Source organism: Tachyglossus aculeatus, chromosome 2, assembly GCF_015852505.1.
Source record: "Tachyglossus aculeatus isolate mTacAcu1 chromosome 2, mTacAcu1.pri, whole genome shotgun sequence".
NCBI classification, from domain to species: domain Eukaryota; kingdom Metazoa; phylum Chordata; class Mammalia; order Monotremata; family Tachyglossidae; genus Tachyglossus; species Tachyglossus aculeatus.
In genome coordinates, this window is record NC_052067.1 from 138,650,751 (window position 1) to 138,664,490 (window position 13,740).

The 13,740-nt window shown below is 56.9% G+C and overlaps 1 protein-coding gene across 1 annotated transcript; it reads right to left on the minus strand.

Annotated features, from left to right (window-relative positions):
• Positions 1-980: 980 nt before the first annotated feature.
• On the minus strand, positions 981-7,429 carry PHOX2A (paired like homeobox 2A). The gene is made up of 3 exons (XM_038741350.1): positions 7,207-7,429; positions 2,796-2,983; positions 981-1,474 (listed from the first exon to the last, which is right to left on the minus strand). Exons 1-3 carry the CDS (start codon positions 7,427-7,429, stop codon positions 1,028-1,030), a joined length of 858 nt encoding a protein of 285 aa, XP_038597278.1. The 3' UTR covers positions 981-1,027.
• Between the last annotated feature and the right edge of the window lie 6,311 nt (positions 7,430-13,740).

Sequence of the window (13,740 nt, forward strand, 5' to 3'; positions counted from 1 at the left end):
GTTGTTGTTACCCCCTACCCACCCTCCCCATCCGGAAATGAAGGAGCATTTCATCCTATCCACTCCCCCGGTTTTTGTGTTTAATTTAAGTGGTTTGTGTGTCCCAGGGTCGTGGCCCTGGTAATGTTATTGGGGTGCCGCTGACTGGGGGGAGGGAAGGAATGGGGGGAGGGATGGGGTGTTGTCTCTGGCAATAAAGGGGCTTGTTTCCATAGCCGTCACTACCTTGTCCTCTCTGGCAGCGGCCTGGGGTTCTGGAGGGGGCACAAGGAGGTTGTGGCGGGGAGCACGGCGGGAATGAGGGAGCCACTTGGTCCTCAGTCCCGTCTAGTCCGCTCCTCCCCCGGGGGCCCGGGACCGACCCCCTGGACCACCCACTTTCCACCCAGGCACGGTAGGGCTCCCACCCGCCGGCCTGATCGGCGTCAATAAGTTATGTTTTTATTTGGATTGAGCAGAGGTGGATGTCAATAAATTACAGACAAGTTTAAAAAAAGAGAAAACCATCTGCCAGGCTGGGCCGGGCCCCCGGCTGGCCCCTGCCATCGCTGGGAGGGACAGACTCCGGCGCCCCACTCCCCCCACCCCGCATTCCCCCCAACCCGTAGGAGGTCTGCATTGTCCTTGGGAATTCTGGGGAGCCCCTGGGCCGGGTGCTAGGGGCTGGGGGAGGGTGGGGAGCCCGTCTATCCCCCTGTCATCCTCCCCATCGATGCTCAGGAAAGATTGGCGGCCGTTCGGGCTGGGGTTCAGGCAGGGGAGGGAGTCTTGTCTGGCTGAGAGCGGGTTCCCCCCCACCCTCATCCCACCTCAGGACTGATCCTCTGTGCACGCCTGGATGTCCCCAGAGTCCTGGGAGGGAAGGTTGGTTGTGTGGATTGGATACCCTTGGTGGTGGGGAGAGGGGAGGCCTCGGCCCCGCGCCCTCCCGAGTTACCCCCCGCCCCCCCAACAGCAGTGCCCCGGCCAGCCCGGGGGCTGTAATCCCCGGCAGCTGCTGAGGGGTCTGGGGGCTGGAGCTGGGGGCTTAGAAGAGGTTCGTTTTGAGCGGGGCGGGTTTCCGGTGAAAGGAGGACAGGACCCCGGAGAAGGGCCCCGCCATGGGCTCGGCCGGCTGCCAGGCCTTGAGCAGCTCGGCCGTGCTGCTGCCGGCCGCGCCGGGCCCGCTGGCCCCGGGCACACCGGCCCACAGTGGCCCCTTGAGAGGCTGGGGGCCGTGGGGGGCGGGCAGGCCCGGGCTGGGGCTGAGGCTGAGGCTGGGGCTGGGGCTGGCCAGCCCGCTGGGCGGAGGCAGGGAGGAGGCCGTGCTGTCGGGCGTGGGGCTGCACGTGGACTCCTTGGACTCGTCCTCCGACGACGACGAGCGCGATTCGGCCTTCTTGCCCCCCGGGCCGCCGGCCCCCGCCCCGCTGCCCTTGGCACTGGCGGCCCGTTCCTGCTTCCGGAACTTGGCTCGGCGGTTTTGGAACCAGACCTGGGGGAGCGGGGAGGCGGGGGGAGCCCAGAAGAGCCGGGGGGAAGTGGGATTTAGGTGAGAGACGGGGAGAGGACTGGAGAATCTCCTTCCTGTGCTGTTGCTGTTTGCTCTCTTTCTCCCCGCTGTCAAGTCAATCTGAGCTGGACACGGGCCTCTCTCCAACGCCCATCCTCAGGCTGGTTTGAGCTAGCCCATGGGCCTCGCCCCACTGCCCCCCTCTCCCCCTCTGCCAAGCCCGAGTTGGTTACAGGCCTCTCCCCGCTGCTCCTTTCAGCCTGGACATGGGCTTCTCCAGCTCTCCCCCAACCCCCAACCTGGTCCGAGCTGGCCACGGGCCTCTGCCCTTGGCCTTGGCCCTCCGGCCTGTTTAAGCTGGCCATGGGCCCACCCTAGCTGGACACAGCGCCTGGATTTCCAGAGGGCCCGGCCTCATCCCTCATTCCCCTCACGGCTCTCATCCTCCTTAGGTTGGAGGGACCGGGGAATAGGGGCAACTGAGATGGCGTTGCCGGAGTCTGCCTGCCACCTGGGCACAGGGAGGGGAAAGGCGAACTCCCCTCCCTGGCACATTGCTGCCCTGGAGCTGAAAGGGGTGAGGTTGCCTTCGACTCCCAACAAAACACACACCACACCACCCCTTTTCTCTCAGCCCCTGGTTCTGCCTCGCTGTCCTTCTGCCCCCCCGTCCATCTGCCTATCCACCCTGTGGTCAGCCGGGCCACGACGGGGTCTTCCATCCATCCCGGGGAGCAGGACAGAGGGGAATGGGGTGATCCCGGTCATGGTGGTGGTCGTTAAATGCTTATTAGGGGCTCTGCGCCGGGGGAGACGAACCATCATCAGTGCGTTCACAGTCCCTGTCCTGCTTGTTTTTTTTAAAATGGCAATTATTAAGAACTTACTCTGCGCCAGACACTGTCCTAAGCGTGTTTTTTTTTAAATGGAAATTATTAAGGGCTTTCTCTGTGCCAGACACCGTCCTAAGCGTGTTTTTTTAAAATGGCAATTATTAAGGGCTTACTCTGTGCCAGACACTGTCCTGAGCGTGTTTTTTTAAAATGGCAATTATTAAGGGCTTTCTCTGTGCCAGACACCGTCCTGAGCGTGTTTTTTTTAAATGGCAATTATTAGGGGCTTACTGTGTGCCGGACACTGTCCTAAGCGCTGGGTTGCTGACCCCACTAACCGACCCAGGCCTGGGAGAGCGGAGTGGGGGCGGAGGTGTCAGGCTCCCTGGGTCCCCTGCCCCCTCCCTGCGGACCCGGTCCCTCCTGCATCCCTCCCTCCCTGCCCCGGTATTCCCCGGTCCCCTTCCGACCTGGACCCGGGCCTCGGTGAGGTCAATCTTGAGGGCCAGCTCCTCGCGGGTGTAGATGTCCGGGTAGTGGGTCTCGGCGAAGACGCGTTCCAGCTCCTTGAGCTGCGCACTGGTGAAGGTGGTGCGGATCCGCCGCTGCTTGCGCTTCTCGTTCAGCCCCGACGGGTCCGAGAAGAACTTGTAGGGCACTGACCGACCCCGGGGGAGTGGACGGACCCGCCGGACACCGAGAGGGATGCAGAGGGGGACGGGGCAGGGAGGGAGAAATTCAGTTAGCGCCGGGGCCGGGGGAAGCTGGTTGGGGCTGGGATGGGAGTGCGGCTAGGACTGGGGGAGGTGGGAGCAGGATTGGGGGGCGCGGGGGGATTTCAGAGGGACCGAAATCCGGGAGAGCAGGCACAGAAGGGCCGGGAGGGGAGGAGGCTCGATGGGGAAGGAGGGAACCCCAGCTCTATCAGCAGGAGGTCCCGGCCGGGGCGGAGCGGGCCTCCAATGGGTACCAACCCCAGCCGGTGGGGTGGTAACCATGACAACGGCCATGGAGCCCCCCATCTCTGCCCCTCTACATCTATTCCATTTTCCTGTCGTGAACCCACCGTCCTGTCTCCCAGTGGATTCTGCAGGTCCCGTACTATTTCTCCTCCTCTCCGTCTCTCTCTTGTCCAGCACTTAGAACAGTGCCCGGCACACAGAAAGCGCTTAACGAGTGCCACACTTATTATAATTATTATTATTGTTCTGACCGTTTGCTTTGTTGTCTGTCTCCCCCTTCTAGACTGTGAGCCCGTTGTTGGGTAGGGACCGTCTCTCTATGTTGCCGACTTGGACTTCCCAATCGCTTAGTCCAGTGCTCTGCACACAGTAAGCGCTCAATAAATACGATTGAATGAATGAATGAATGACTGTCCATCCATTATCCCACCAATTTAGGTCCCAGCCCCGTTTCCCTCTCTGACCTCGTCCGTGTCCGAGCCCGTCTCTCTCTGCTGTCGCCTCTCCATTTGCCCCGGCCGCAATCCTCCGGCCCCTCCACCGCCATCCCCTCCCATCCAACCCTTTTCTGTCTTCCCTTTTCCGTCTCCATCCCCGCTTCTGCCCTCGCTCCGTCCCTCCCCGCTTCCCCTCTTCCACCTCCATTCCCAATCCCAACCTTTTCCTCATCCTCACCACTACCTCCATTCCCACCCCATCCCCTAATTTGTCTGTCCTTCTCTGTTTCCCAACTCCGTCCCCCATCCTCGTTTGGATCAGGACCTGTCTGATCCCCTCCAAGGGGTCGAGCCCCTTTGGTCTTGGTCCCAAAGACACCCCTCCGCCACCCGCCTCAGGGATAGGCAGGCCCCAAGAGAATCAATCAATCAATCAATCGTATTTATTGAGCGCTTACTGTGTTCAGAGCACTGTACTAAGCGCTTGGGAAGTACAAGTTGGCAACATATTAGAGAACTGAATTTCTGGGCAACTGTTGGGGGGGGGGGGGGGGCTGAAACTGGCAGGGGCTGGGCAGAGTCCTGCGGGGCATCCCGTCGTCAGTCACCACAGTGCTCCCCGGTCACCCTGGCCAGGTTCGCCCTGGCCAGAACAGTGGAGGGAATAATAATGATAATGATAATAATAATAATAATAATAGTATTGGTTAAGCGCTTACTATGTGCCAAGCACTGTTCTAAGGGAACGGAAGTCTGTGACCGCTCCAGGCCTTTAGGGCTCTTGTATCGTCAGCTATCAATCCCTGCTCTGCTCCTCTTGTTCCCAGCCTCTCCCAGCGCCCGTCCCCCTGCCCAACTGGTCACTGGAGTGTGGGGAAGGGGCAGGGAGGGATGGGGGGAAGCGGGATGGGGCTTGGGCGGAGCGGGCAGCGTTGGAATAGCTCACGGGGGCAGAGAGACTTGACCGGAGATTTTTCATTCCCGCTTGGAAACTGGCTCAAGGCTACGGGTTCAAGCCAAACCGCTAGCAACCCAGGGCGGGGACGTGTCTCCGTGTGCCAGCTCATGGCTCTGCACATGCCAGTGTCTCCCTGCCCTCCAGACTCGCCCTCCCACCCCCGCCCCAAATTCTGGATTACATTTTCCCGTCTCCCCTCTAGACCGTGAGTCCGTTGTTGGGTAGGGATTGTCTCATCTGTTGCCGAATTGTAGTTTCCAAGCGCTTAGTCCAGTGCTCTGCACACAGTAAGCGCTCAATAAATACGATTGAATGTGGACCGTCTCCATACGTTGCCGACTTGTACTTCCCAGGCGCTTAGTCCAGTGCTCTGCACACAGTAAGCGCTCAATAAATACGATTGAATGAAAGGAATGAGTGAATCCAAACTCCCGCCCATTCCACCCTTCTCCCTGCCTCTGACCACCCCCGTTTTCCCCACCACCCACCCAGTCCCCTGAACCCACTTTCCGAAGCTGTTTCGACGTCCTTTCTTGAGTCGGTCTCCTCCCGCCCCCTTCTTCGATCCCCACACCCCCGTCCCCTTTCCCTTGATAACTCTGCCCGTCTACTAGTCCCCCAATCTGGTGGGTCCCACCCTACCACCCTCTTCCGGCCCCGTCTGCCTCCATCCCAGCTGCAGTAACCATCCTTCCTTCGAGTCTTCCCCGAACGGGGCATCGTTCCCGTCCAGTGCCTGGCACAGAGTAAGCACTTAACAAATACCATTATTATTATTATTATTATTATTATTATTATTATTATTATTACGCCAGCCCATCATCGGGACCGTGAGTCTAACAGGAATCAGGAACTGTGTCCAACCCGATTTGCTTGTATCCACCCCAGCGCTTCGTACTGTGAAAGCGCTTAACAAATATTATTATTATTATTATTATTATTATTTTATTATTATTGCGCCTGCCCATCATTGAGACTGTGAGTCCAACAGGAGACGGATGGTGTCCAACCCGATTTGCTTGTATCCACCCCAGCGCTTCGTACTGTGAGAGAAAGCGCTTAACAAATATTATTATTATTATTATCGCGCCTGTCCATCATTGAGACTGTGAGTCCAACAGGAGACAGGGACTGTGTCCAACCCGATTTGCTCGTATCCACCCCAGCGCTTCGTACAGTGCCCGGCACGTAGTAAGCGCTTAACAAATACCATTATTATTATGATGATGATGATCTCCCCTCCGGGTAGACCACCTGTCTGGATTGACCTCTGCTTCCTGCCCTGTTTCCACGTCCCACTACAATTCCGTTCTGGTCCCATTCATCCCCCCCTGCCCCATCTCTCCTGGACCCCACATCTCCTCCCCATCCCTCCCCCATAAGCTGCTTATCCGACTGTCCCCGGCTTCGCGTTGATCTCCATCCCTGTCCGGCCCCTGCCCAGCCCCCCGGATTGCCCCGTTCCCTAATTTCACCATCCTCAGTCTCTAACTCCCCGTCCCTCCTCTCCCTCTCCGGCCTAAGTCCATCAGCCCCTTTTAGACTGTGAGCCCACGGTTGGGTAGGGACTGTCTCTCTATGTTGCCAATTTGTACTTCCCAAGCGCTTAGTACAGTGCTCTGTACATAGTAAGCGCTCAATAAATACGATTGATGATGATGATGATGATCAGCCGAGCTCCTGACTCCGCGCCCACCCGCGCCGGCCCGCATGTCGCAGGCTCCGGGCATCCTCTGCCACCCGTCTGGGGACTCGGATTTTTAGGTTCCCTCCTGCAGGAACAGCTCCCCGTCCTCCTCTCCCTCCCCGTGCTCCCGTCTTCTTCCCCTCCTTTGTCGGACAGGGCGCGCGTCTACCCACTCGGTGGTTTTGCGCTCGTCGGAGCGCTTAGTGCAGCGCTCTGCCCACAGTCAGCCCTCAGTGGGTCCGACGGATGGATGCGACCGAACCACTGCTGTCCTGGCCTGTGCCCCCGGAGGCATACGGCCCCCTACTCCCTCGCCCCTCTTCCCCGCGTGGCTCAGTGGAAAGAGCCCGGGCTTCGGAGTCAAAGGTCACGGGTTCAAGCCCCGGCTCCACCAACTGTCAGCCGGGTGACTCTGGGCAAGTCACTTCACTTCTCTGGGCCTCTGGCAAACGGGGATGAAGACTGGGAGCCCCCCGTGGGACCACCTGATGACCTTGTAACCTCCCCAGCGCTTTGTAGAACAGTGCTTTGCACATAGTAAGCGCTTAATAAATGCCACGATGATGATGACGACTGTTATTATTCCCGCCGTCCCCATCTCGGACGGCAGCTGTCCAGCCTCGGTCCGGCCCCCGTTTCCCGGGGTCTCCCACCTGCCCGCTGCCTTTCCTCTGCCCTGGAGCCCCCCACCGTCCCGGGGTCGCCCTCCCCGGCTGCCCCGAGGGCCGTCGCCCCCGTGCCCTCCGGCCGGGGCCCGTTGGGCGGGGAGGGGGGTCTCCGGCCGGGCCGCCCCTTGGCCCCGGGCCCCCCACTCCCCAACCCGGCCCCGGCTCTCACCTGTGGAGTAGGGGGAGGGCTGGTGGTCTCGGAGGGGCCCGAGGGCGCAGTTGGGGGCGGCCAGGGAGGGGCAGGCGGGGCTGGCCCCGAAGCCGGGCCGCAGGGGGCTGTACTGGAAGCCGGCGGGCTGGCTGCAGGGGCTGAAGTCGCCGTAGGCGGAGGCCTCCATGGCCGCCACGCACGAGTCGTACGAGTTGAGGTAAGAGTAATCCATCTGGAACATGGGGCCCCGGGCCGGCGTCCCCCCGCCCCCCCCCGGCCCCCTGGCCCCAGGCCTCCAGGCCTCCAGGCCCCCCCCCCAGGCCCCGGGGGTCTCCCCTCGGCCGGCTGGCCTCCTCCGGCTGGCCCCGGCCCCCGCTGGCCCTTGCTGGCCCCCCGCGCTGCCCGCCCCGTCAGTGCAGCCAGGCCGGACGCCGCCTCTTATAACGGGCTTGGGACAATGCGGTGCTTTGCATGACAATCCGCCGGCTGCTGGGGGGGGGGGGGGGGGGGGAGGGAGGGGTGGGGGGCTGGGTCCTCCCATCGCAGCCCCCCGGGGCCGGGGGCGGGGCGGGACGGCCTCCCCTCCCCTTCCCAGCCCCCTCCCTCCCGCCCCAAGCCCCGCACCAACTCTGCAACGCTGCCCAAGGCCTGGGCTCGGGGCGAGAGCTTTCTCTCTGTCTCTCTGTCTGTCTCTCTGTCTGTCTGTCTGTCTGTCTGTCTGTCTGTCCGTCTGCCTGTCCATCTGTCTGTGTGGGGCTGTGTATGGGTGGGAGTCCGTCCGTCTGGGTCCCAGCACGTGTGAGCCTCGGTCCGGGCACCCGTGGCTTTCAGTGGGTCTGGGCGTCTGTGTGGGCCTCGCTGGGTGCCTGGATGGATGGATGGATGGATGGATGGACGTGTGTGTGGGGGTGTGGGGGTGTGTCTGTAAGTATGTGTGTGCGTGCGTATGGCTGTCTGGTTCGCATGCCGGCCTGCATGTGTGTGAATGTGTATGGTTTGCATGGCTGTGTGTCTGGAGGGATGTTTTTGTGTGTGCGTGTGTCGGTGTGCCTGGTTTGCGTGTCTGTGTGTGTGTGTCTGTAAGCATGTGTGTGCGTGCGTACGTCTGGTTTGCAGGCCTGCATGTATGTGCGTGCTTGCGTGTGTGTGTCTGGTTTGCATGTCTGCGTGTCTGTAGGGATGTTTGTGTGTGCGTGTGTCGGTGTGTCTGGTTTGCGTGTCTGTGTGTCTGTCTGTATGTGTGTGTTCGTGTGTGCGTCTGGCTTGCTTTCTCCCTCCACCTCACTGACCTCCGTCCCTCCGTCCTTCCGTCCTTCCCTCCCTAACTAACCCTCCCCCTGCCCCTGGGCAGAGAAGAGGAAGCCGGGCCGGGCCTCGGGAATAGCGGGGAGCGGGGGTCCCAGAGAAACGGGGGAGGGGTCGCAGAGGGATGGGGCGCTCCGGGCTGGGGGCTGGGGTGGGGGGGAGTAAGTACCGTTTTGGGAAGGGGAGGGGGACCCAAGAGCGCCCAGCTGGGCTTGCGGGGAGAGGGCCCGGCGGGCACTGCCAACCTCTGGGCCTCGGGGAAGCATCTTGAGCCGCTGCAAGGGCTGAAGGGGACAGAGAGTTGAGGGGCGCTGGGAGCGGGGAGAGGGGGGCTCCAGGGGCCAAGAGAGCGGGGGAGGGGGACCAGCTGGCCGAGGTAATCTGATTGGGGAGGGGGCCCGGGAGCCGGACCGGCCGGCCGGCTGCGAGACAGAGAGAGCTGCGAGAGCAAGGAGCAGGCCAATTCGATTACCGGGCCCCTAACCCAATTAGCCGCATCTGCCAGGCCGGACCCCGGCCCGCCGGCCCGCCGGCCCGCCAGGCCCCTTCCCCCTCCCGCACATCCCTCCAGCCCCCCACCTGCGCCATCCCACCCCTGACTCTTCTCACCCCCCAACCCCGCCCCCGTCACAGAAACACACGCGTTTCTTGACCAAGTCCCATTTATGCACAGACCCGCACTTCTAGACAGACCCACAGAGAATAATACTAATGATGATGATGGCATTTGTTAAGCGCTTACTGTGTGCGAAGCACTGTTCTAAGCGCTGGGGGGATACAAGGTGATCAGGTTGTCCCACGAAGGGCTGTCTTAATCCCCGTTTTGCAGATGAGGGAACTGAGGCCCAGAGAAGTGAAGTGACTTGCCCAGAGTCACACAGCTGACAACCGGAGAAGCAGCGTGGCTCAGTGGAAAGAGCCCGGGTTTTGGAGTCAGCGGTCATGGGTTCAAATCCCGGCTCTGCCAATTGTCAGCTGGGTGACTGTGGGCAAGTCACTTGACTTCTCTGGGCCTCAGTTCTCTCATCTGGAAAATGGGGATGAAGACTGTGAGCCCCCCGTGGGACGACCTGATCGCCTTGTAACCTCCCCAGCGCTTAGAACAGTGCTTTGCACATAGTAAGTGCTTAATAAATGCCATTATTATTATTATTATTATTAACTGGCAGAGCCGGGATTTGAACCCATGACCTCTGACTCCAAAGCCTGTGCTCTTTCCACTGAGCCACGCTGCTTCTCTGAGCCATAGATGTCTACAGGTACTGTGAATAGACAATGTGTATGCTTATAGGCACACTTATGTACATACGTGTAGTCACGGACACACAGCACACACTGAATCTATCGATCAGTCAATGGAATGTATGTGCAGAGCAATGTACTAAGCGCTTGGGGGAGTACAATACAGCAGAATTAGCAGACACGTTCCCTGCCCTTAAACACGGAACTAGAGATAGATGTGTATTTGTACACTTAAACCCGTAGCACATGTATTTTTACATCTATGCACATACACATTCGGACAAGTCATACGCACGTGTACATAGTCATTCATTCAATTGTATTTATTGAGCACTTGCTGCAGGCAAAGCACTGTCCTAAGCACTTGGGAGAGTATGATACAACAATAAACAGACACTTTACCTGCCCACAACAAGCTTACAGTCTAGAGGACGCATACCCACCTGCAAAAATGGTCACAATTATATATCCAAACACATTTTCACACCCAGATGAACATGGTGTGTGCGTGTGTGTGTGTGTGTGTGTTTGTGTGTGTAGACAAGACACCCCCACACTCATTTCAGAATGGGGTTATCCCCCTGGGGCCCTGGGCAGGGCTAAATTGAAAATTTCTCAGGCAGAGGTGAAGCCCTTAAACATATAGAAACGCATACATCTATACAAATAGCCACAACTTAAATGCACCTAGAGACACTTATTTACATACACTTTTATACACAAATGCTGCCATAACACACAAGCACATAGGCGAGTATTGATACACACAAGTTAACATTGATAAACCCGGACAAGCATTACACATACAGACATACAGTCACACATATATGCTTAGATATACCCCCAGGCACATACATTTATATACACATAGGCAATTATGTACACACTGATATATACTAGATATATATGTATCAATTGATATGTATATACTTGATTGATATATATACTATAATGTATATACTTCTCATACTATAAGAGAAGCAGTGTGGATCAGGGGAAAGAGCATGGGCTTTGGAGTCAGTGGTCATGGGTTCAAATACCAGCTCCGCCAATTTGTCAGCTGTGTGACTTTGGGCAAGTCACTTCACGTCTCTGGGACTCAGTTACCTCATCTGTAAAATGGGGATTGACTGTGAGCCTCCCATGGGACAACCTGATCACCTTGTAGCCTCCCCAGCGCTTAGAACAGTGCTTTGCACATAGTAAGTGCTTAATAAATGCCATTATTATTATATACTTAAACACACAGATATGTTTCTGCCCACAGACCTGCTCAAACATGCACACAGACCCTAATACACATACACAGACACCCACTAGACTGTAAGCTTATTGCGGGCAGGGAATGTGTCTGTTATATTGTTCTCTCCCCAGCATATAGTACAGTGTTCTGCCACACAGTAAGCACTCAATAAGTACAATTGACTGACTGACACTATATACACACAGGCACAACTGTAAAATTGTAAGTTCCTTGAAGGCAGGGATTATGTCTAACAACTCTGTTGTACTCTCCTAGTTGCTTAGTACAGCACTCTGCACATAGTAATGCACAGAATAAGCACCCAATAAATAACCAACTGATGGACTGGCAGTTACACACACACACACACACACACACACACACACACACACACACACTCACATACATAGAGAAGCAGCGTGGCTCAGTGGAAAGAGCCCAGGCTTTGGAGTCAGAGGTCATGGGTTCAAATTCCGGCTCCACCAATTGTCAGCTGTGTGACTTTGGGCAAGTCACTTAACTTCTCTGGGCCTCAGTTCCCTCATCTGGAAAATGGGGATTAAGATTGTGAGCCCCACGTGGGACAACCTGATCACCTTGTACCCCCCCAGCGCTTAGAACAGTGCTTTGCACATAGTAAGCTCTTAACAAATACCATTATTATTATTATTATTATTATTACATACTCTTACAAAGTCAGACATAGGAATTCAGGTCTGCCAAAGTCCAGGTTTGGTTTTCCCGACGTGTTTGCGTTAGAATGTACTGACTCCCAGGTTTGCCAGTATGCCCCCCGCACTGGCAGCCCCTCTGCATCTGGCAGAGACCCTCCTCCCAGCGGAGTTGAGGGGGGAGAGGTGAGACCCCAGGATCCAGCTCAGCCTTGAGCTGTGATGACAGCGCCAGATCCCTTCTCAGAAGGTGGTGATGGCGGTGGAGTTTTTTGAGAACTGGGGAAACGTACCCTGAACTTTTTTTATGGTAAAATGATCCGGGCAGTAGAGTGAAGTGTGGACTGTAGTGGGGAGTGGCAGGAGGCTGGAAAGTCAGCAAGGAGGCTGAGGCAATAATCCAGGTGGGAGAGGATTGGGCCAGGACACAGGGGTCCAGTCCCCACCTCCGGGTGGCCTCTGTCTGGTAGGCGGAGTCAGGATTAGAACCCATGACCTCTGACTCCAAAGCCCGGGCTCTTTCCACTGAGCCACGCTGCTTCTCTAATGCCTGTTTTGCTGTCTGTCTCCCCCCTTCTAGACTGTGAGCCCGCTGTGGGCAGGGAGGGTCTCCCTTTGTTGCTGAATTGTCCTTCCCAAGCGCTTAGTACAGTGCTCTGCACACAGTAAGCGCTCAATAAATACGATTGAATGAATGAATGATGCCTGTTACATGTTTTGTTGTCTGTCTCCCCCCTTCTAGACTGTGAGCCCTCTGTGGGCAGGGAGGGTCTCCCTTTGTTGCTGAATTGTCCTTCCCAAGGGCTTAGTACAGTGCTCTGCACACAGTAAGCACTCAATAAATACGATTGAATGAATGAATGATGCCTGTTACATGTTTTGCTGTCTGTCTCCCCCCTTCTAGACTGTGAGCCCGCTGTGGGCAGGGAGGGTCTCCCTTTGTTGCTGAATTGTCCTTCCCAAGCGCTTAGTACAGTGCTCTGCACACAGTAAGCACTCAATAAATACGATTGAATGAATGAATGATGCCTGTTACATGTTTTGCTGTCTGTCTCCCCCCTTCTAGACTGTGAGCCCGCTGTGGGCAGGGAGGGTCTCCCTTTGTTGCTGAATTGTCCTTCCCAAGCGCTTAGTACAGTGCTCTGCACACAGTAAGCACTCAATAAATACGATTGAATGAATGAATGATGCCTGTTACATGTTTTGTTGTCTGTCTCCCCCCTTCTAGACTGTGAGCCCGCTGTGGGCAGGGAGGGTCTCCCTTTGTTGCTGAATTGTCCTTCCCAAGCGCTTAGTACAGTGCTCTGCACACAGTAAGCGCTCAATAAATATGATTGAATGAATGAATGATGCCTGTTACATGTTTTGTTGTCTGTCTCCCCCCTTCTAGACTGTGAGCCTGCTGTGGGCAGGGAGGGTCTCTCTTTGTTGCTGAATTGTCCTTCCCAAGAGCTTAGTACAGTGCTCTGCACACAGTAAGCGCTCAATAAATACGATTGAATGAATGAATGAATGATGCCTGTTACATGTTTTGCTGTCTGTCTCCCCCCTTCTAGACTGTGAGCCCGCTGTGGGCAGGGAGGGTCTCCCTTTGTTGCTGAATTGTCCTTCCCAAGCGCTTAGTACAGTGCTCTGCACACAGTAAGCACTCAATAAATACGATTGAATGAATGAATGATGCCTGTTACATGTTTTGCTGTCTGTCTCCCCCCTTCTAGACTGTGAGCCCGCTGTGGGCAGGGAGGGTCTCCCTTTGTTGCTGAACTGTCCTTCCCAAGGGCTTAGTACAGTGCTCTGCACACAGTAAGCGCTCAATAAATACAATAGAATGAATGAATGAAAGGATGGACACGAGGCCCATGTCCACCGGACAGCCCCGGCCAGTTAGTAGGGCAACTCGAGGGAAAAGGGTGGGGCTGCAGGCTGTGCTGGTGGGTTGGAGAGTGGGCTTGGTGAATCCAGGGCGGCTTTCTGGAGGTGGTAGTCTTGAAAGGTAAAGTACAGTAGGGTTAGGGAAGGAGATGGGCAAAGAAGCCCTCTGGCTAGTTCAGGGACGAGCTAAAAGTTCGTCCAAGCCTGAAGGTGGGAGAG